Consider the following 23,941-nt stretch of genomic DNA (forward strand, 5'->3'; position numbering starts at 1 on the left):
CAATAGTTTCTAAATAGGTATAAAATGTGTGTTTTCGTTTGATACATTTTTTCATCTTGTTTAAATGAGAAAGAAAGCTACTTCCTCTTCCATCGTGGAATGATTTAAGCTACCTAGGCTGTCCTTCAGATTTCATATTCAAACTTGGCCAATTCAGGAATAAGAGCAACACCTAGTTGCAGCTAGATGTATTTAAGATGTACTTTATATAGAGAAATAACATTTTATTGGGTTTATTTTAATAGGAAGTAAAATGAAAGAATATTTTGATTGATAAAGATAACTTAAATTTTACTAAGGCAAAAGCCACAAAAGAAATACTTATGTTTAGGGATTTTCTTATCAAGTAACTAACTCTTAATTACCTAAGGACAGTTCTTCAGATTAGAGATGAGTCAGCATTTCCCTTCTAGTGTGTTTCAAGATGGCAGTTCACCAAGAAGTTAATATTTTCACCCCCTTGAAGCTTACCCTAAGGTGTTTGTTTTAGGGTGTCTTTCTTTTTTTTTTTTTTTTTAATTTATTTATTTATTTATTTATGGCTGTGTTGTGTCTTCGTTTCTGTGCGAGGGCTTTCTCTAGTTGCGGCAAGCGGGGGCCACTCTTCATCGCGGTGCGCGGGCCTCTCACTATCGCGGCCTCTCTTGTTGCGGAGCACAGGCTCCAGACGCGCAGGCTCAGTAATTGTGGCTCACGGGCCCAGTTGCTCCGCGGCATGTGGTATCTTCCCAGACCACGGCTCGAACCCGTGTCCCCTGCATTGGCAGGCAGATTCTCAACCACTGCGCCACCAGGGAAGCCCCTAGGGTGTCTTTCTAAACATCTTCCAGCTACTGCATTATATTCAGACACGAGAATTCTGTATCCCAGTAAAGACCACAACAGCAGTGGTGGCTCAATGCCAGGGCACTGCTGGGGGTCTGCTATTTCCTGATCTGTACCAGGTGGGTCAAGATGAGATATTAGTAATTTTTTCAGAACAGTTAGGCCAGTATTTAAATTGGGTTATGGTTGCTTGCTACATCTACTAACTCAAGGACAAGGAATTTTTTTTAATGAAAACTCTTTAACCAAGTGAACCAACATAGCTTTAGACTCTACTAAAACTTCCTTTATCTGGACCTCTTCTCCTTGTCTCATGTCAGTGTTGGGAAAGTAAGAACTGCAATATGATCCAACAGGTAGTGGCGGTAACTCCATCCATTCCTTTCTCTTTTCTCTGCTGTTCTCTTTTGGCTTATCTTCATTTCTCTTCTTTTCTCCTCCCTACTGTTTGCTTTAGTACTCTTTTCTGTCCCTCTCTTTTTGTCCCCTCTTTCATTTGTGTGTGTGTGTGTGTGTGTGTGTGTGTGTGTGTGTGTGTATTGATATAAGAAAGGCTCACTCTACATCCTCAGCTCTCACTAGCCTGTTGAGATCTAGAATGCTAACTAAGCTTCCTTTTATGCATCTAACAGAAATAAATAGAGAAAAGATTAAAATTATGGATAATCTTATTTGTTCTCTTTATATGTTTTTGTTAGGTTGAACTATATGAAGTTGTCAGTATTGTTTTGATCTACAGAAATAGATTGAACCTTATAGTTCAGTATGCCCTTAGTAGCCTTCAGCAAAAGTGAGATTTAGAAATGGATTGGAAGGGAGATAAGCTCGGTGCTTTGTGACCACCGAGAGGGGTGGGATAGGGAGGGTGGGAGGGAGATGCAAGAGGGAGGAGATATGAGGATATATGTATACGTATAGCTGATTCACTTTGTTATAAAGCAGAAACTAACACTCCATTGTAAAGCAATTATACTCCAATAAAGATGTTAAAAAAAAAAAAAAAAGAAAAAAGAAATGGATTGGAAGAGAGCCCTGAGTAGGAGAGCTGGATATTCCCCAGAGGTTCTGGCTTAGATAACTGGGTGGATCAGAGTGTTGTCATGGTGCCAATACCATTGACCAACATGGAGAACATTGAGAAGCATATTTTCATTTTGTTTTTAAGGAGAAGGTTGGTGGGGGCATAAATAATCAGTTTTACTTTGAGGTGTAGTGGGACATGTTCAAGGAGAAATGGCTAGTAGATACTTGGAAATATGGACTTGTAAATAGATGAGCTCATTGGCACTTAGGTGGCACTTGAAAACATGAATGTCAATGAGGTTGCCTTGTGAGAGTGTCAAGTGAGAAGAAAAGAGAGCCTATGGCTTATCTTGAGGACTGGGAAGTGGGTCATACAAAGAAAACACAGAGAAGGGCATACATAGAAGTAAAAGGGTTTATTCATCATTTTAGAATGATCCATTAGTATATAAAATTAAAATTAACTATGTAGCCTTGGAAGTTCTATTTCAAATATGATTCACTTGCATAGTAATGTGTTAAAGCATAAGCCAGAGATTTTCATCTTTTCCCTAAGAGATTAAACTATTTTACTATTTGTATCTATGGACGAATGAATATAAACTCTAGAGCATGAGAGTGTTATAGGAGCTACCTACCTTCTAACATCTATCTTTCTTTTTTTTGAAGTACTATGCTGCATTTAAACAGTGTGTCAGGTGGACAACCATTGAGATTGTTACCATTACTGCTGTTTTAAAAGTGTTAGTTTGTTGTAGCGTTCCATCTGGGCCCACTCTGCCTGCCTCATCAATCCCCAGAATCCTCGCAGGGGACTGTTCCACTGTGAAACGGACTCTCCAGGCAACACTGGAGGGAAGGAGTACCGCACTACTCTCCTGCTTGGGGGTAGCAGTGCATAGTCATAGTCCTATAACTTACGATTAGCTTAAAAGTCACATTAAACTTCCTTATTGTTTAAAACCTGATATTTCATATGCAGAGATCAATATGAAGCCGTAGCAAAGAATTGTTTCTTTTGTAATCTCATTAACACTTTGACTAGTATTTCAAGAATGGGCAGTTGTTTTTATCTGGAATTAAAAAGGATTTTTCCTTGAAGTGTATAGGCAGTACACTCTTAAGTGAACACACATTTTAGGATGTATTTGAAGAGCTTGTAGTAAAAAAAAATTGAGTTAAATAATTTTTTTTTCACAAATATAAAGTCTTTTTCTATATTTCCTTTTTGTACTTTATTTAAAGTACTGCTAAAGAATGCCATTATTTTACTAATTTCCATAAGCACAGCTCCCCCTGCAGACACACAGACACATGCAATATCATTTTAGATTTATTCTGTTTCTCCTGGAACTCTTCAGCTCTTAATGCGTGAAAGTTGAATCAATTATTCACTCATTTATTCAATAATCATATTGATAACAAAAAAGCAAGAAAGAGTCAGGTAATAAGTTTACCTCACCAGTAAAATCAGGTTTTTAAAAAATACTGAGTGAAAAGAGCAAATTGCAACAAAGATACATACAACTGTGATGCCATTTAAAAAATTTCTTAATCATAGGAGTTGTGTCTATAAGGTTTCATTTCTTTAAATAAAAAACTGAGGTTGGGCTTCCCTGGTGGCACAGTGGTTGAGAATCTGCCTGCCAATGCAGGGGACACGGGTTCGAGCCCTGGTCTGGGAAGATCCCACATGCCACGGAGCAACTGGGCCCGTGATCCACAATTACTGAGCCTGCACGTCTGGAGCCTGTGCTCCGCAGCAAGAGAGGCCGCGATAGTGAGAGGCCTGCTCACCGTGATGAAGAGTGGCCCCCACTCGCCACAACTAGAGAAAGCCCTCGCACAGAAACGAAGACCCAACACAGCCATAAATAAATAAATAAATAAAATTTAAAAAAAATAGTAAAATATTAAAAAAAAAACTGAGGCAAATATGGCAGAATGTTAAATGTGGGTAATATGTACAGTACTTGGGTGTCTGTTTCCTTTTTTCTACACTTCTTTGTATATTTGAAATATTTCATAATTAAACATTTTTAATTTTTTAATTAATAAAATAGGCAGTATGATAGGGGGGTGACAGGCTACTTTAGGTTGGTTGATCAGGGAAGGTCTCTCTGGGGAGGTAACATATTGAGACCTGAATAACAGGAAGGAGTTACTCACACAAAAAAGGTACAGAAAGTATTCCAGGCAGAGGAGCAGCTATTGCTACAGTCCTGAGACAGAAGCAAGCATGACATGTTTAAGGAGAGAAGGCCGTTTTAGCCTATCTGGTTGTAAAACCGACAGTTATGCTGTGGAGATAAATGGTCATTTAGTCTCTGAATACTTGAAGGATGCTCACCATTTTCAGACTTATTCTTATACAGAGTTGTTCCATTTAGGGCTTACATACTAATTGTGATAATGACAAATCAAAAGCACACAGAAGCTGGCTGCCTGAGGAGTTTCTCAGTGGTCAAGTTGGGGACAGTTTGAGCAACAAGAAGAATTTAAGTAAGTGATCAAACTTGTTATTCTGAGTCTCTATGATGTGATGCAATAAGAAGTACCCAGGGCTTCCCTGGTGGCACAGTGGTTAAGAATCCGCCTGCCAATGCAGGGGACACGGGTTCAATCCCTGGCCCGGGAAGATCCCACATGCTGCAGAGCAACTAAGCCCATGCGCCACAATTTGAGCCTGCGCTCTAGAACCCATGAGCCACAACTACTGAGCCCACATGCTGCAACTACTGAAGCCCACATGCCTAGAGCCTGTGCACTGCAACAAGAGAACCCACCGCAATGAGAAGCCCACACACCGCAACGAAGAGTAGCCCCCGCTCGCTGCAACTAGAGAAAGCCCGCACGCAGCAATGAAGACCCAATGCAGCCAAAAAAAAAAGTACCCAGCGTCACCTAAATTTTATCCCTGATAACAATATTAAACTGGAATCTAATCATGAGGAGGAAACAATTAGAAAAATCCGGAATATGGGACATATTACCAAACAACTGGCCTGGACTTTTAAAAAAATTCAGTGTTAAGAAAACAAAAGATCGGGGAGGTGCTCTGTGTTAAAGTATTTAGAAATGAAGTGATATTTTGTCTGCAGTTAACTTTCAAATAGTTCATCAAAAAATGTGTGTGTGTGTGCTTATAGAGATAGAAGAAAGCAAGTTGTTGAACCTCGGAGGTGAAAGGCTATATGTGTGTGTATTCATTGTACTATTCTTTCAACTTTTGTAAGTTTTTAAATAGTCAAAATTTAAAGTTGGAGAGGATGCTTATTCTTTTTTTGAACCCCAATGCAACTTTTTAATATTTTTTGCCTTTTGGTTTAGTTGTTTTGTTTGGAGCCACTCTGATAGATCCAAATTCTCCCCCATGTGGTGTTAGTGGTATTGATAATGGTAATACTGGTCATTTTTACATAACATTTGTTGAATGTGTGTCATGGTATGCCAGACACGTTATTTCAGTTAATCCTTCTAACAACTCTTGAATTAGTATTCATTTCTCCTTGTAAAGATGAAAAGACAGGCGGTTAAAAAGCTATCACTAAAGCAACAGAAAGAAAAGCAGTTCATCTTAATGAAAATGTGAATTTGTGAGGCAGGCTAGTATATTCATTGGTGAAAGCAAGATAGAAAAGTTTGTGATAAAGTCACTAGGCATGCATATTTTTCTGGCCTTGAACTTGTTCTGTATACAACCTACCATTGAGAGGCAATCTAGCGTGGTGGTTAAGAGCACAGTCCCTGAAGCCAGAATGCCTAAGTTCAAATTGCATCTCCAACATTTACAAGCTGCTACTGCCTGAGAAGCACATCTCCAGAACTCCTACTGGGTATCTCTATTAGTTTTTTATTGCTGCTGTAACAAATAACTGCAAACTTGGTGGCTCAAAACAACATAAATTTATTATAACTCTAGAGGTCAGAAGTCCAAAATGGGTCTCAATGGGCTAAAATCAGGGGGTTAGCAGGGCTGCACTTTCACGTGGAAGCTCTAAAGGAGGCTGTTTCCTTGCCTTTTCCGCTTTCTAGAGGCCACCCAATTACTGGCCTCCTTTGCCCAAACCAGCAATGTATCTCTCTGAACCTTTCTTCCATAGTAACATCTCCCTCTGACTCTCATATTCTGCCTGCTTCTTCTATCAGTACTTTTAAGGGCACTGGTGATTACTTTGGGCCCACCCAGATAATCTAGAATAATCTCCCTATTTTAAGGTCAACTGATTAGGAACCTTAATTCCATTTACAACCTCAATTCCTCTTTGCCATGTGACCTAACATATTCATAGGTTCCTGGGATTAAGGCATGAACATCTTTTTTTTTTTATGAATTTATTTATTTTTGGCTGTGTTGGGTCTTTGTTGCTGCCCGTGGGCTTTCTCTAGTTGTGGCAAGCGGGGGCTACTCTTTGTTGCAGTGCGTGGGCTTCTCATTGCAGTGGTCTCTCTCGTTGTGGAGCACGGGCTCTAGGTGCGCGGGCTTCAGTAGTTGCAGAACACGGGCTCAGTAATTGTGGCTCACGGGCTCTAGAGCGCAGGCTCAGTAGTTGTGGTGCACGGGTTTAGTTGCTCCACGGCATGTGGAATCTTCCCGGACCAGGGATCGAACCTGTGTCCCCTGCATTGGCAGGCAGATTCTCAACCACTGTGCCACCAGGGAAGCCCCATGGCATGAACATCTTTGAGGGACCATTTTTCTGCTAACACATCTATGTTTAGATTCTATAGTTGTTAGGGCAGCTGGGGCCAGGTGAAGATCTCAAAGTGGAGATCCTGGCTAATGCTGAGGACTGTGCGTAGGACCAATTATTAGGTTTGAGCTGAAAGGAATTACTAAGCAAGGTATGTACATGTTTTAAAATTCTCTTACTGGCAGTAGATTCAGTACATAAAAAGTGATTGAATTAGAAGTAGGCAACTGAGTTTTAGTTACATCATGGTAGGGAAATGATTAAAATATTAGATTTTAGTTCTGTTGTTTTGTGCCAGCTCTCAGAGGGAAATGTTCTTGATTTAATCACAATGTAGAGACGCTTTGGGTTTAATTTTAATTTTTGTTTTTATTACAGATTTTTACTACCCTTGGATGCACTCCTGATATGGAGAAGATTGAGGAACAATTTGCTAATTTGAACATTGTTAAACGTTCCTCAGAAACTAAAGAGCCTACTTATCTGCTTGGCATAGACACATCAAAGACTGTACAAGCAGAAAAAGGAAGCTTGGTTGCTGTCTTATGTTCTAATGGATCAATCAGAATATATGATAAAGAAAGATTAAATGTACTACGAGAATTTAGAGGATATCCTGGACTTAATGGAGTCAAGTTTGCAAATTCCTGTGACAGCGTGTATTCCTCATGCACTGATGGCACTGTAAAATGTTGGGATGCTCGATTAGCCAGTGAGAAACCTGTCCAGCTGTTCAAGGGTTACCCTTCCAATATTTTTATCAGTTTTGATATCAGCTGTAATGATCATGTCATTTGTGCTGGTACAGAAAAAGTTGATGATGATGCATTGTTGGTATTTTGGGATGCAAGAATTAATTCTCAGGATTTGTCTACTACTAAAGACCCACTTGGTGCATATTCAGAGACACATAGTGATGATATCACTCAAGTATGTTTCCATCCCAGCAATCCCAACATGGTAGTCTCAGGTTCAACTGACGGCCTGGTAAATGTATTTGATATTACTGTTGATAACGAAGAAGATGCAGTGGTTACAACCTATAACTCAGTTTCATCAGTAAGCTATATTGGTTGGTCTGGGAAAGATTATAAACAGATTTACTGCATGACACATGATGAAGGATTTTGTTGGTGGGATCTTAATCATCTGGATACTGATGAACCAATTACATGTTTGAACATCCCGGATGTCAGAGAAGTAATTAATGTGAAAGAAGGGATTTTGGACTATTTGATTGGCGGCCTATATCATGAAAAGACGGACAAATTGTTTGTAGTTGGAGGAACAAACACAGGAATTATTCACATAATGAGCTGTACTACATCAGGATTGGTCCATGTGACCAGCCTTCAGGGAGGGCATGCTGCTACAGTCCGGTCTTTCTGTTGGAATATGCAGGATGATTCTTTGCTAACTGGAGGAGAAGATGCACAGCTGTTACTTTGGAAACCTGGAGCAGTAGAGAAGAGGCTTACAAAGAAAGACAGCATGAAAATAGCATCCTCTGTGTACCAGCGAGTCCGAGTTCATAGTAATGATTCTTACAAGAGAAGGAAAAAGCAGTGATGTTACATTGGGAGTTTACTTGACAGGTTTTATAGTTGCAAATAATTATTTCTGTGTACTACCTGTTGTAGACGTGTTTAAAGCTCATATGTAAATAAAAGCAAGCCAGTTAGCAAACAGTCCTGAAAAAATGTTGAGAATGGTTTAATTCAGGTCTTTGTGTATTCTAAAATTATTTTTTTTAAGCCGCCATTTGAGTATATAATCAGTGAGTTGAAAGTAAAATTACATTCCTCATTTTAAAAACCCATCTGTTGAATTAGTAAATGTTGAATTTGAAGAAATAGCTTTGATAAGGGCTTTTTAGAAGTAGATGGCTGGTGTGACTTTAAAAAACAGGTGGTTTGGGCTGTGTTTTTTAAGCTCAAGTTTTTACATTTTAAATCATCTTCATTATTTATAAAACCAAGTCAGACTGTTTCTTCATTCGAGAAGCTCCTACTTGCTTAATACGTATAGATTACACTGGCATATTTAAATATAAATATTCTAATGAGTTTAAATAGAATTAAACCTTTTCAGAAATAGTGATTTGCATTTATTTGAGAAAAGTATATTTAGTAAATATTTGCATCCACACTTTAATATTGTTGGTTAAACAGTAAACAGGTGTTTCACTGATGAAAAGGAAATTACCTTGCAAAATTCTTTTTGAGACTCAAAGTGAATATACAAAAACAAAAGTATTTATAATAGTAGAATGACTTTTTATTTCAAAATATTCCAATATTTTGTGATAAAATTTTCTTCTATAGTGTTTTATCCATCCATAATTTTAAACTTGAATTTTTGTTTACTGCTAATTTATCCATCCTTCCTTTTAAATATTTCTCTAAAGAATCTTAATTAAAAAGTTCATCCCTCTAAAGGTTTGGTATCTTATCTCTGAGACTGTAGCACTGGGGGAAATTTTTATTTTTCTATAGAACATTTGTAACTTATATTTAGATATGATTTAGCTTAACTCAAATGAGACTGAACAACAGGTAAGTTGTTGTTATATTAAATATATTAAAAATACATGTTTCTTATTTGGAGAAATTCAGCTATTCTTGGTATTGTCCAAACCATAAACCTGAGGGTAATATAGTACTTTTCCTTTTTCCCTTAACCAGTCAATCACCAAGTCCTGTGCCATTCCACCTCCTAAAATCTGTCAGCCTGTTCTTTTGCCTTTACCCCCCGCCACTACTGCCTTAGATAAGACTTTCATCATTTCTCTGCCAGATTACAGACTCTGTCTCTAATCTGCTCCAATTCATTCTCCCTACTACTTCTAGACTGAACATCGAAAACACAGATTTGATAATGCCTCATGCTGCTTAAAATCTTTGATACATTTTGAACTTTTGATAGAGGACTGTTTAAAATGAAAAACCATGTTTTCAAGATATTTAGGATATGAGACAATGCTGACTATGTTGTAAGTGGGAAAAGTTGGTAAAAAAAGACTTTCAGAGACACTGCATTTATGCAATAACAGGAAATGCAACAGGAGTTATAAAACAGCAGGGCTCTTAAAAATATTTCAAATTCAAAAGTAATTATTAGAGCTGTAAGATGCAAGTGAGGAAATACCTCTGAAAGAGACAGAAAGTGAGAGAAAAGATAAAGGCCGCAGGAGGGGTCTAATATCAGACTGATGGTGTTAGAAAGTGAAAAAAACATTTTTTTTTAAGGGATGGGAAGGGATTATTAAAATGAAATAACATAGGAGGCTATCCCAGAACTTCAGTCTTTAGGTTGAAAGGCCCAACAAGGGTGTCAAGTGTAATGAATGAAAAAGACCCACACCAAGGCATAGGACTGTGAAGTTTTAGAACTCTAAGAATAAAGAGAAAATCTTAAAAGTTTTCAAAGAGAGGGTAAAAAACAATCACGTAGGAACAAGAATAACATCCGCATTAGACTCAGCAAATCTGGATAACAAAAAATGGTAGATCAATGCCTTCAAAGTTCTGAGGACAAATTCCTGCTATCTGAACTTATGCTCTCCAAATTCATGAAGATTACAGTAGATTCAAACTATTCAATCTAAACTAGGATTACAATAAATTTTTTTGACACATCCCTTGCTAAGTGAACACTTCCTTCTTGCTCTCTGAAACTCAGGAACCAAATTTATTTCGCTAACAGTATTCGTTGCTAGCCAAACTCAATGCCAAGAAATGGAAAAAACCAAAACTTAAATAGGAACACTTGCAAAATAAATTGTTGTTAATTATGGCAAAAAAAAAAAAGGCTCATCTAGGAAAAAATAAATAAAAAGTCTATTGGAGGATGTAGTCCACAAAAAATAAGGGAGTAAGTCAAGGGAGGCAAGAGATACCAGAAATCAGTGCCCCATCCCAGTATAGTGGCAGGATAACATTTGCAGCAGGCCCACAATATTCAGTCCAGACTGGAGGAGGATGAGCTATGGGGAGGGAGATGTCCAGGGAGAAAAATGAACTGACAGGTTACCCAATGCATTTGACCATGGGGAAAATGGTATAAGCGGATTAAGCTCACCAATTACAGGAGATCCTATATTGAAAATTTTTAAGTGAAAACCTTTAGAAAGAAAAGTTTTTAAAAGATTAAAAAATAAAAGAAAAGCAATAAATAAGATTCACTTAAAGGCATAAGTTAAAAAAATAAAAGGATGAGGAAAGGCATACCAACCCACAGAATGGTAGAAAATATTTGCAAATAATAGATAAGAACTTGTATCCAGAACTTATTTAAAAAAAATAAAAAAAAACTTGCCACTCAGTAATAAGACCACCCAAGGACTTCCCTGGCGGTCCAGTGGTTGGGACTCCATGCTTCCACTGCGGGGTGTGCAAGTTCATTCCCTGGTCGGGGAACTAAGATCCCACATGTGGCGCCGCCAGAAAAAAAAAAAAAAAAAAAGGAAAAGAAAAAACAAATCTGTTAAAAAAATAGTAAGACACCAATTTTTTGACTGGTCAAAGTATCTGAATAGACATCTCTCCAAAGAAGATATACAAATGGTCAGTAAACACAAAAAAAGATGTTTAACATCATTAGTCATTAGGGAAATGCAAATTGAAACCACAATGAGATACCATTTCACACCCACTAGGGTGGGTATAATAAAAAAATATTGGTGAGGGTGTAGAGAAATAGAAAGCTTCATATACTGCTGTTAGGAATGTAAAATCGTATAGTTGCAGTCTGGCAATTCCTCAAACGATTAAACAGTTGCTATTTGATAACAGCAGTTCCACTCCTAAGTATATGCTGAAGAGTGTTGAAAACAGTCCACACAGAAACTTGTACATGAATGTTCATAACAGTAGTCATAATAACCAAAAGGTGGAAATCCAAATGTCCCATCAACTGATGAATGGGTAAAAGTATATACGTACAATGGAATATTATTCATCCATAAAAAGGCATGAAGTACTAATACAAGCTACAGCTTAGATGAATCTTGAAAACATGCTAACTAAAAATAGCCACAAAAGACCATATGTTGTATGAGTCCATCTACATCAAATGTTCAGAATAGTCAAATCTATAAAGAGAACATATATATATATATATATATATATATATATATATATAGTGGTTGCCTAGGGCTGGGAGGTGGCGGGGAAATGAGAGGGTGTGAATGATAGCTAAAGTGTATAGGATTTCTTTTGGGGGTGATGAAAATATACTAAAATTGATTGTGGTTATGGTTGCACAACTCTGAGCATATTAAAAACCATTGAATTGTACACTTTAAATAGATGAATTATATGGTATGTGAACCATATCTGAATAAAGCTCTTGCCAAAAAAAGAAAAAAGTATATACCAGACAAATATGAACCCAAAAGCCCAGATTGCAATCTTAATTATTGACAAAATAGAATTTAAGGCTAATGTTGATTTCAAAACCAGATGAAAATGAAGAAAAAAGGCCCATTTTGTTTATGAATATATATTCACAGTTAAAAATACTAGCTACAAAATCCAATGGTGTATTTTAAAATACGTCACCAAATAGGATTTATCTCAGGAATACCAGGATGACTCCACATCAGAAAATCTATTAGAATAATGGACAAAAAAGGAAAAAAAGCATGATTATCTTAATTGGTATAGAAAAGCATATGGTAAGGTTTCACACCTATTTATGAAAAATACAGCATCAAGCCAGCAATGGAATAATTTTTTAACTTGGTTAAGGTTTATATATAAAAAATCTAAACTAAATGTTATTCTTAGTGGAGAAATGTTATTAGATTAAATGCATTTCCTTCAAGACCAAGACAATGGGTAAGCCTATCATAGTATGGATTCTGTCTAATACCATAAGGAAAGATTTAAAAAAAACTATAATATGTAAGGATTGTAAGAGAAGAGGGGAAAAAAACTCTCCTTTGCAAAAGATAAATACCTGAAAAAATCCAACAATCAACAAATTATTTGACCTATAAAGAGGTTCAGCAAAGTTGCCAGAAGAAAGCCTATAAAAATCCAAACATCATTTCACAACAGCAAAAGTTAAAAACTATCAAGGAATTAACCAAGAATATAAGAGATCTATTTGGAGAAAACTCTAAAATTCCAATAAAGACATAGAAAATGATCTAAGAAACATTCCATGCTTCCAGTGAGATGACAATATTAAAAAAGTGAACATTCTAAATTTAATCTTAAAAATTAATCCCAACCAAATTCCAGTTGAATTTTTTGAGGAATCCAAACTTACTTTAAAATTTGTGTGGAAGAATGAGGTCCACAAATAACTAAGTAAACTTTAGAAAGGGGGATTTTCCCTATCAGATATTAAGATATTCCACAAACTCATAGCAGTAAGAACTGATAATGGCCATAGAACAATGCAAATGAATAGAGCTCAGAGACAGCATGGATATATGGCAACTTAATATTTGTAGAGGTGACATAATAGAAAAGGAGAGTTTTTTATTAAGTGGTTTTGAGGATACTAGCTCGCTATATAGAGAAAAATAAAACTAGATTCCTTAAATGATAGAATTAAATGATAAAAGGTTATAACTATAAATTTACAAGGAAGCATGGGAGAATATCTCTAACCTAGAGGGTGGCAACTGGCTTCTTAAACTTCAAAAGTATAAAGTATAAGACAAAAAAGAAATCTGATTATATCAAAATTAAGCATTTCTGGTCACAGAACATCTATACATAAATGACAGAATGGGAGAAAAGATACTTGAAATCAATGAGTGATTAAATGTAGACTATAGAAGGAATTCTGCAAATCAATAAGGGAAAACAATACCAATGGAAAAATGAGCAATGAATATGAAAAGGCAAATTTCAGAAGAAACCAAAGAAATCATCAAACTCCGTAGTAATTAGAAAAATGAAAACAAAATAATCACCTTGTATCTTTTAGAATTACAAAAGTTAGGAAATTAAATGATACCAAGATATTGGAGACATGTGGGCATATAGGAACCCTCATGCACTGCTGATGGCAGTGTAGACACACAGATACAGCTATTCTGGAGAGCAAAAACATATGTGTTCATCTACCCTCTGACCTAGGAATGACACTGCTTGGTGTGATATCCCAAAGATATTTGCATACAGGTCCGTTGTCGGTCATTATTTGTGATGTCATGGGGTTGGAGACAACCTGGATATCCATCCTTGAGAGACAGGTAAAAATGTGGTGGATGTACACAATGAAGTACTCTGCAATACTTACAAACCACAGACTAGATATACTTAAGCCATATGGCTTGATCATAAAAATATAGTACCAAATGAAAATAGTAAGAAATTGAATACATGTGTGGGGAAAACCATTTATATACGTTTAAAATATACAAAAAGCAATTCACATTTTGCAAGAATATACAGACAATTATACATGTTAATCACCTTAGGGTGGTTGCCTGGTATATGGAGAGAAGGGAATGGAAGTGGGTTTAGAAATAAAAGAGGAAGGGAGACTGAGAGAGGAAGGAGAGAGAGATAAGACAATAATTTTAATAGGAAAGAAAAGAAAATCACTTTGAAGGGATATTACAACCCCACTGGAGAGTTTGAGAACTAATCATAGGCACATGGAAAACCATGCAAATGAAGAGGCGGGGGATAATTTTTAACTCCAAGGGGGAAAAAATTGTATGAGAAAAGAAATGGAATTGTAGTATACTGCTTGACCCAGGGGTGAATAATATTTATGTAGTCATAGTGTAAGGACAATATTGATTTAATCAAAAGTTGCAAAACTATATTGAGAGCAAAGAAGGAAAGTGAAAGGGGTGTGCAAATGCTTAGCTTTCCTTTTCCATAGTAAAAAGTCAGCATTCTTTCTATGGATAAATCAAGAAAATAGCCATATAAGCATATTTTTTAGAAGTATGTAAGTAAATCACCTGCCAAAACAGAAGAGTTGAAAGTGGTTCCCTCTGGAGAAGAAAGGCAGAAAAGAAAGGATAGGAGACTGCTGTATTTGTTGTTCTTTGAGTTTTGTTATATGCATACCTTCTGGTAGAATATCAGGATACTTCTGGCTGCAAATAACAGCTCAGTTCAAATTAACCAAATAAGGAACATATTACCTTGCATAAGTTCGGAAGTGAAGCATTCCCAGGGCTGGTTGTTAGCAAGAATTCAAATTCTTTCCGTTTTTCTGCTCTGCCAGTTTTCATCTTGTCAGGTTCAAGTTCACAAGATGACTACAATCAGCCAATGAGCACATCCATACTCAACAAAAGTTTTTTTTTTTTAATATATAAATTTCTTTCTTTCTTTTTGGCTGCATTGGGTCTTCGTTGCTGCACGCGGGCTTTCTCTAGTTGCGGCGAGTGGGGGCTACTCTTTGTTGCAGTGTGCAGGCTTCTCATTACAGTGGCTTCTCTTGTTGCGGAGCACGGGCTCTAGGCGGGCAGGCTTCAGTAGTTGTGGCTCATGGGCTCTAGAGCGCAGGCTCAGTAGTTGTGGCACATGGGCTTAGCTGCTCCACGGCATGTGGGATCTTCCTGGACCAGGGCTCGAACCCGTGTCCTCTGCATTGGCAGGCGGATTCTTAACCAGTGCACCACCAGGGAAGTACCCTCAACAATGTTTAATGGAGACATTTGCTTGTGATTCTTTTTTTTTTTTAAACTTTGGGTTTATCTATCTATCTATCTATCTATCTATCTATCTATCTATCTATCGATTTATTTATGGCTGTGTTGGGTCTTCGTTTCTGTGCGAGGGCTTTCTCTAGTTGCGGCAAGTGGGGGCCACTCTTCATTGCGGTGCGCGGGCCTCTCACTATCGCGGCCTCTCTCGTTGCGGAGCACAGGCTCCAGATGCGCAGGCTCAGTAATTGTGGCTCACGGGCCTAGTTGCTCCGCGGCATGTGGGATCTTCCCAGACCAGGGCTCGAACCCGTGTCCCCTGCATTGGCAGGCAGATTCTCAACCACTGTGCCACCAGGGAAGCCCTGATTCTTTTTATTAACGATTACACACACTTTCTGAGAAGCCGTGCAGCAAGTGTCATTGGCTGAAATTTCATTATGTGCCCAAGCCAAAAATAGTCACTAGCCAGAGAAATACAATCACCACCAACTGGCCCAATCATGATTCACTGCCTATGGTTTTGGAGATAACATATGCTCCTCTGAAGCACAGGGGTTCAGAGAAGGGTATGGAAAAGTAGGTTGGAGTTGATGAATAGTTCTTCTACAGGTACTGATTACTTCAGTTATGTGTATGTGTTACTTCAGAATATTTTTCATTTTATCATTGACTCAAATAAATAAATGTAAGATATTTGTGAGGGAAAAAAAATGGTTCTGAAGAACCTAGGGGCAGGACAGGAATAAAGACGCAGATGTAGAGAATGGACTTGAGGACACGGGGAGGAGGAAGGGTAAGCTGGGACGAAGTGAGAGAGTGGCATGGACATATATACACTACCAAATGTAAAATAGATAGCTAGTGGGAAGCAGCCGCATAGCACAGGGAGATCAGCTCAGTGCTTTGTGACCACCTAGAGTGGTGGGATAGGGAGGGTGGGAGGGAGGAGATATGGGGATATATGTATATATATATAGCTGATTCACTTTGTTATAAAGCAGAAAGTAACACACCATTGTAAAGCAATTATACTCCAGTAAAGATGTTAAAAAAAAAAGATATTTGTGAGATGATTAACTTGCACTGTTGTAATGATCAACATGCATTAAATGCAAACTATTATGTCTATATATCTATTATATCTTTATTGGACTATTATTTAGAAGAGAGGTAGACATTTAAAAAATTGAAAGGAAAACTACTATATATAAAATAGATAAACAGGGACTTCCCTGGTGGTCCAGTGATAAAGAATCCACCTTGCGATGCAGGGGACGCGAGTTTGATCCCTGGTCAGGGAACTAAGATCCTACATGCCACAGGGCAACTAAGTGTGTGTGCCACAACTATTGAGCTCCTGCGCCTCAACTAGAGCCCACATTCTGCAAACTACAGAGCCCACGCACCCTGGAGCCTGCACACCACAACTAGACAAGAGAAAACCCGCACGCCACAACTAGAGAGAAGTCTGCGCACCACAATGAAGAGCCCGCATGCCGCAAGGAAAGATCCCGCACTCCTCAACAAAGATCCTGCGTGCCGCAGCTAAAAATAAATAAAGTAAATATTTTAAAAATATTAAAGTAAAAAAATAAAATAGATAAAGTCCAACTGTATAGCACAGGGAACTATAATCAATACTCTGTAATAAACTATAATGGAAGAGAATATGAAAAAGAATATATATGTATAACTGAATCACTTTGATGTACACCAGAAACTGACACAACATTGTAAATCAACTATACTTCAAAAAAAAAATTAAAAGAAAAATTGAAAAATGTGCCAGATGATTTTTGTTGTCTTTTTCACAAAGTTTATGTAAACTTCTGCCACTGCAATCAGTAATATCATATTGAATTAATTTATTATTCAATTACTGACTCATTAGTAAATCCATCTCTCAGATCCACAAACCAGCTCTCAATTGTCTGGCTTTGAGATTACTCACACGTTATGTCTTCTGCACTTTAGTGCTGCCTGGGTTTTGTGCTTTTCACTGCCCATTATCTTTTTGATCACGTGAAGTGTCAGAATTAAAATCATACGACTTTGCAGCCTTATCACCCTTCATTCTTCCCACTCTTACACCTTATGCATAAACCAAAAGAAATTACTTGAAATCCCTGAATACACCATGAAAATAATGCAACCACACTTTGCATCAGTTTTGTTATCTGAAAAATAAAGATGAGTATGTGACAGAACCTGCTAATTGTCTCCCATTATCTGTTCTCCCTTTCCATACTTATGGAACCTCCACATTTCAGGTGGGGATGTAATGCCCAGAATAAAGATTATATTCTCCAGAGTATTCTGCAACTGTTTGTGGTTATAAGACTATGTGGGGGTGGGAGTTCCCTGGTAGCCTAGTAGTTAGGATTCTGGGCTTTCACTGCCATGGCCTGGGTTCAATCCCTGGTTAGGGAACTGAGATCCCATAAACCACATGGTATGGCCAAAAAAAAAAAAAAAAAAAGACTATTTTGGGTTAATGAGATGTATGTAGACCCTCCATAAAATGACCATTGAGTTCCCTGTGCTCTCTCCTGCCATCTGGAATGTGGATATGATGGCTGGAGCTCTAGCCAACATCTTGGACCAGGAGGATGAAGGCCACAACTAGCTTCTAGAGTAGTTGGCTAAAAGGAGCCTGGGACCGTGAGGTTTTGTGGAGAAAGGAACCATTAAACTACTGCTTAAGCCACTGTTATTTTAGGTCTCTGTTGTAAGCAGTGGAACCTAACTGATAACATTGTATAAAGTTTTTAAGATTGTTCAAAACATTATGTGAACTGATATATGTCAAAGCTCTTAGAGCACTATCAGCTCTTAGAGTGAGTGCAAAGTAATATTTATAATGTTATACTATTTCCATGCTTTGGTAAGGTTGTTCCCTCTGCCTAGAGGTTTATTTGGCAAACTTGTATTTGTCCTTAAGCCCCAGATTAATCATTTCCTTCTCTCTGAAACTTTTTCTGATCCCCACCTGGGGAGTTAATCCTTCCTTTGCTTTATACTGGTTCTTAATCTTGTGTATACTTTTATAGCAACTTGATATTTCAGTTTACACATTTATCTCCCTATTAAACCACTCTTTCTCATTCAAAACAAAACAAACAAAAACAACTGGGATTCTCTCTCAGTAAACATAAAAATCTCATGGCTCATGTAGATTCTGATACTGCCCCTAAACCTATTACAATATTAATATGCCAATCCTGCAAACCCCTCCTCACTCCCCGCCCCCAGACCCCTGCCAAAAGATCCTGATGCACCACCCTTAGAGGAGATATAACCCTCCTCCCCTCTCCTGGCCGATTCAGTTGATCAGTTAGGATAAATATCTATTGGACTGGGCACTGTAGTAGATGATGCTGGAGAAAGAGATTTGGTCTCTGTCCTCACAGGGCCTGCAAGGTGCTAGATGATATAGAGTCTCTAATAATAATAATACGATGTACACAGTGCACAAGTAGGAGGGATGGGAATATGATTCATTCTGTTCTCAGGCGCAGGTTGAGAATAGATGATGCCTGGACTGTATTTTGAAAGAAAAATAGTTTACCCGATAGACTGGAGAAAGGGGAGAAAAGAGCAACAGAAGATAAAATGGGCAGAAGGAACAACATGTGGACAGACGCAGAAGCATAAAATACGTGGTTAATTTTAGTCATGAGCATCGGACTCCGGTCTTCCTGAGTTTCTCTGCAAACACATTCACGAAACATTTCTTAGGGTGAGTTACCTCCACAGATGGCTCATCGCATCTCTTATGTCTTGATTTGTCACTGTTTTAATTCTGAGGACTGTGTTTCCCTGAGCCTGTTTCCTAGCCTCAACACCGGTAGATAGTAAGTGAAGTTGTTAATATTACTCTTCTGGAGAAGTGTTCCTCAGTGCCAGTTCAGGGCCTCGCCGTTGACTCATCCTGCAATTGTGCACGTTCAGAAGCTCTTCTAAAGGCTCATGCTCATCTGTGACATTCAGAACATTTGCAAGATTGCTTTGTAAAAACTTCCTGCTTAGTTTTTAGCTTTTCGTTTCTAGTTAACAGCAGGTTTGTGAGTTTTCTACCCTCTGTCTTTAGTCCCTAGCCTGGGGGCAATGCTGCATTCATTTAGCTTCAGTCTTCTTGTTTATTTGTTTTTTGGTTCCAGTAGCCTCCTCATTGATTAAACTAGACTGTATTTACGAAGTGGCTTCTGTTCTGAAAACTGGTGACATCCTCACGGTTGTCTGTAGGAGGCAGTAATGTGATCTGTGTGGTTAAGAGTGTGGACTCAGATGTCAGATTGCCTGCGTTTAAGTCCTGGCTGTGTTAATTATTGCTTCTGTGGATTTGGGGGGCAAGTTACATAACCTCCTGTGCCTTGGCTTCCTCATCTGAAAAAAATGGAGCAATTAATAGCCTTTACCTTTTGGGTTTGTTATAAGAATTAAATGAATTAATATGGGTGAAGCACTTAGCATAGTACTTGGGACAAGAAAAGTCCTCGATAAGTGTTAGCCGTCAACATCATCATCGTCGTCGTCTCTGGAACCGAATTTGTCAGGTAGCAGAAGTCAGACAAAGTGAGGCCCACGGCCATTAGTCACTGATCACAAAAATTTGTGCTTGCACAATGTTTTACAGTCTTCGAAGAACTTTCACATTTATTATCCCGCCTGATTCCCTCACTCTATTGGCTGGTATAGCCAGTTATGCCATCTTCATTTTATGGATTCATTCAACACTACTTAGAGAGGCCTCTTATGTGCCAGGCACTGTTATGTTCTGAAAATTCAAAGATGGAAACGTATGGTTCCTGCTCTTTGGTTATCAAGAGCTATCATTGGGAGTGGGTTTTGAGAGGCCATTTTACTTTCTACACTTTGTTTGAATTTATATGATAAAAGTATATTAATTTTACGGTCAGAAAAGTAAAAGGTGTGGTGCAAGAGAAGAGTCTAATGGTGAGGCAGGGATGCAAATTACTAATTATAATACAATTGTCATTGTGGAGGTACAGATAAGGGTCAGCGGACATATAGGAATTCCAGGAGGAAAGTCAGAGGAAAGTGGCATTTAAGCAGGGACAGGAATGTTGAGAAGTTTGCCAAGTAAATGAAGAGAGGAAGGTATTCAAGCAGAGGAAGCTTGAACGACTATGGTGTATCTTGAGGAAACTACGGACCATTCAGTGTTGCCTGTCACGAAGTGAGGGGCAAATGATGTAAGTTAACATGGGTTAGGTAAGCAGGAGTCAGATAATGAAGGGATGTACTAGTCAGAGGTGTTCAGAATTTGCCCTATAGGTGATGGGAGCCCATGAAGAATTTTATGTTAGGGAGTGACAATGATGAGATTTGTATCATTCTGTTGGCAGTGTAGACAAGGGGGACTGATAATTCTCTGAAAGGCTAAAGTGGTCAAATCAATACCAATATCAGAACTCAAGTCTTTTTGACCCAAGTTTAGCAGATTTTGCATTAAACCATGCTGACCCCTCTATAGAGCAGTGTATAAAACGTCCCACTATTTACTGTATTGATTTGCTAGTGTGAATTTAAATTCTTAACTAAGAGAATGGGAAAGAATTTCACAAAATCACTGAACAACTTAACCTTGTCTTTCCTCTCTTTGGAAAGACATGCCTATTAGAAAATACTTTTCTCTTGAATTCCATCTCCTCATTAAAATGGAAGAGAGCTACAATTCATTCATTCTTCAGATATGTGCAGAGCACAGATTCCACTGAGCAATTTGTTCTAGTGCCTATATCCTTTATAAATTCATGTAATTTTTTAAGTCTAAATTTAATTTTCATTGATACAGTGTAATCCCATTTCTCCTTTCATAAGATTATATATTAAGTCCAAAGACATGTGGACAGCAGCCTTTAACAGGAGAGCTTGCTTTCTCATTGAGATAATAACTACCCTCAGTGTGTTTAATCCTCTCTTTGCTTCTACACCCCCGTCCCCAATAGAGGGCATCAGTCAGCCTAATGCACAGCAAGCTGGCCAGCAGAGAATCTTCCACTTGGGGTGACAATGCTTTTGCTTCTGATGCTCTCTACCCAGGGCTCATGCTGTCTGGCAGAAGAGAAGGGAAATACAATCCTGCACTATTAGCTCCCTCTCTTGGCTTTTCCTACCTAGAGCACTGTCCCATCAATCTGGCAGGACCTTAGAATTCCAAGGGTTCTCTGAGCCCCCCAAATCCTTGTGGTTAGTATGATCCTACGTTATCAGCAGAGATTTAGTCTGAATTCATCCTAGGGATGTTATCATCATTCTGGCAAAATTCATGTCATTGAGTGTTTCTTTGCCATCTGTGTTCTACTTCCTGCTTGCTGGAACAAGAAGTGCTAAACTATTCTCTCTCATCAATGACAACACCCACTTCTGGGGTTAAGTTCAATTTTTCAAACTATACCCAGAAACATGGTCTTTTGTTCATGTACTTATTCATTTATCCATTTTTTTGAGTGCTTATTCTATTTCAGCGACTGGATTAGTTACTTCAGGCACAGTATTGGACAAAACAGATAGGTCCTTCCATCATGTATCTTCTGATCTAGTGACCCTGATAATTGGTGGGGGAGGGGTATTAAAAGTGAAGAGCAGCTTGTCAACTGAGAATGGGAGGAAATGGAAGTGTCTACAGTTGCCAACATTGTAATTGATGCATCTTAAGTAAGAAGTTTAAACATACTGTAATGTTTGTATATGAGCATGATTGCTATTTTCAATTTAATTAGAGGGAAGGCAATATGCCGCCTCTTAACATGTTGCAGGAGAGTCCGTGAGAATGGGGCTATTTGCTTAAAAGATAACTGGTTCCTTAAAAAACTAAATGTAGAATTACCATGTGGTCCACTTTGGGGTATATATTCCAAAAGAATTGAAAGCACGATTTTGAAGAGATATTTGCACCTCTATGTTCATTGCAGCATTACACAATTGCCAAGAGGTGGAAGCAGCACAAGTGTCCATGGACAGATGAATGCATAAAGAAAATGTGGTATAAACACACAATAGAATATTATTCAGCCTTAAAAAAGAAGAAAATCCCATCATATGCTACAACATGGATGAACTTTGAGGACATTATACTGAGTGAAATAAGCCAGTCACAAAAGGACAAATACTGTATGATTCCTCTTATATGAGATATCTAGAACAGTCAAAAATCATGGAAACAGAAAGTAGAATGGTGGTTGCCAGGAGCTGAGGGCGGGGAGGAATGGGGAGTTGTTTGATGGCTAAAGAGTTTCAGTTTTGCAAGATGAAAAGATTCTAGACATCTATTACAGAACAAAGTGAATATAGTTAATACTATTGAACTATACCCTTAAAAATAAAGAGGGAAAATTTTATATTATGTGGGTTTTTTGCCACAATTAAAATTTAAAAAAAATAATTTTAGGGGACTTCCCTGGCTGTCCAGTGGTTAAGACTCCATGCTTCCACTGCAGGGGGCATGGGTTTGATCCCTGGTTGGGGAACTAAGATCCTGCATGCCTCGGGGCTCGGCAAATAAATAAATAAATAAAGATACTTTAAAAAGTTAACACAGTTATCATGGAAACAACCGTGGGTGTGATAAAATGAGTGGTGAGTAGCTGTCAGTTAGAAGGCTGGAGTTGTAGACCTAGCACTGCCAATTCCTAGCTGTTTGACTGTGACCTTGGAATTGCATTTAACCTCTAAATCTCAGTGTCCTCCCTGGTAAAATGGAGATCATGTCACTACTTCAAAGAGTTTTTCAGGGTTAAATGAGATGATGTGTGTGCAAGTTGGCAGACCCTAAAGCACTGTTTTATGGTGATGATGTGGATTTCTCTATTATCTGGCTTCCCCACTGTTGCATCTGGCCATGCCCAGGCATGGTGGGATGTTGAAGCACCATGAGAGATGTTGAGCTTCTCTCTTCCATTTGTCCTGCTATTTTCTCCACTTCCAGGTTACAGATTTTAAAAGTGGAATGCCTAACCTGGTTGCTGATCCTCTTACCAGCGACTGTTCTTACCAACTTCTCTCCAGGCAAGTTCTACTTGCCTCCCTTTTCTTATTTTAGTTAACGCAATCATAGAATTGGAGAGATTAAATACAAACACATGAGAAAATTGAATTGCAATGCAAGATAGTGGGATAACTCCTGACTAGGACTCTTAGAGTAGCTAGGACCCCTTCCTTCTTCTTTGAAGGAAGGAAAAGTCTTGAATAAACAAAGCAGGGGAACGGAAGGAAGGGTTAGCATTTCTGGAGGGAGGGAACCTCATGAGCAAAGTTTGGAGATAAAAATAGATGATGAAAGCTTAGGGGACAAAGAGGACACAGGCCTGCTTGAAATGATGAGCCTGAAAGTTGAGAAAAGGATACAGATATTGGGGGGACTTCAGTAGTGGCTGAGGATACTGGATTTTGTGCAGTGAGGAGTTTAATCATTTCAGTTTGAGAGTGGAAGAATGATCTGTTCAGTGTGGGTTTTAAGCTAAAATAATTCTTGGGCCTAATGCAATTGCAATCAAATCTCAGTGAATTATAATATTTAGAAGAGCTCTACAACATGATACCAAAATTCAACTACACGAGTCATCAGGTGAGAATAAGGAAGAAAAAGACTTAAAAGTGTAATGAAGAAGGACTTGTCGTGACAATAAATGATGGTGGGAAAATTGATTATTTATAAAAAATCAATTTAGGTTCTCATTTTACACCATATACCAAAATTAATTCAAGCTCAATTAAACAGTATAGTGTAAGAGAAAAATAGAAA

The 23,941-nt window shown here is 38.1% G+C and overlaps 1 protein-coding gene across 5 annotated transcripts in view; it reads left to right on the plus strand.

Moving 5' to 3' along the window:
• LOC309626117 (WD repeat-containing protein 89) overlaps positions 1 to 22,178 on the plus strand; it is a 116,292-nt gene extending 94,114 nt beyond the window's left edge. For 3 of the 5 annotated variants that reach the window (XM_082386566.1, XM_082386567.1, XM_082386569.1), the window contains one exon: positions 6,921 to 22,178. In XM_082386566.1, the coding sequence (XP_082242692.1) occupies positions 6,921 to 8,111 (1,191 nt within the window). In that variant the 3' untranslated portion in view covers positions 8,112 to 22,178. Of the gene's footprint in view, positions 1 to 4,238; positions 4,351 to 6,570; positions 6,694 to 6,920 lie in introns of those variants that run through there. The other 2 variants (XM_082386570.1, XM_082386571.1) reach the window with 2 other exon arrangements.
• The last annotated feature ends 1,763 nt before the right edge of the window (positions 22,179 to 23,941 follow it).

This window comes from Balaenoptera borealis, assembly GCF_965194805.1.
Source record: "Balaenoptera borealis genome assembly, chromosome: 3".
NCBI classification, from domain to species: Eukaryota; Metazoa; Chordata; class Mammalia; order Artiodactyla; family Balaenopteridae; genus Balaenoptera; species Balaenoptera borealis.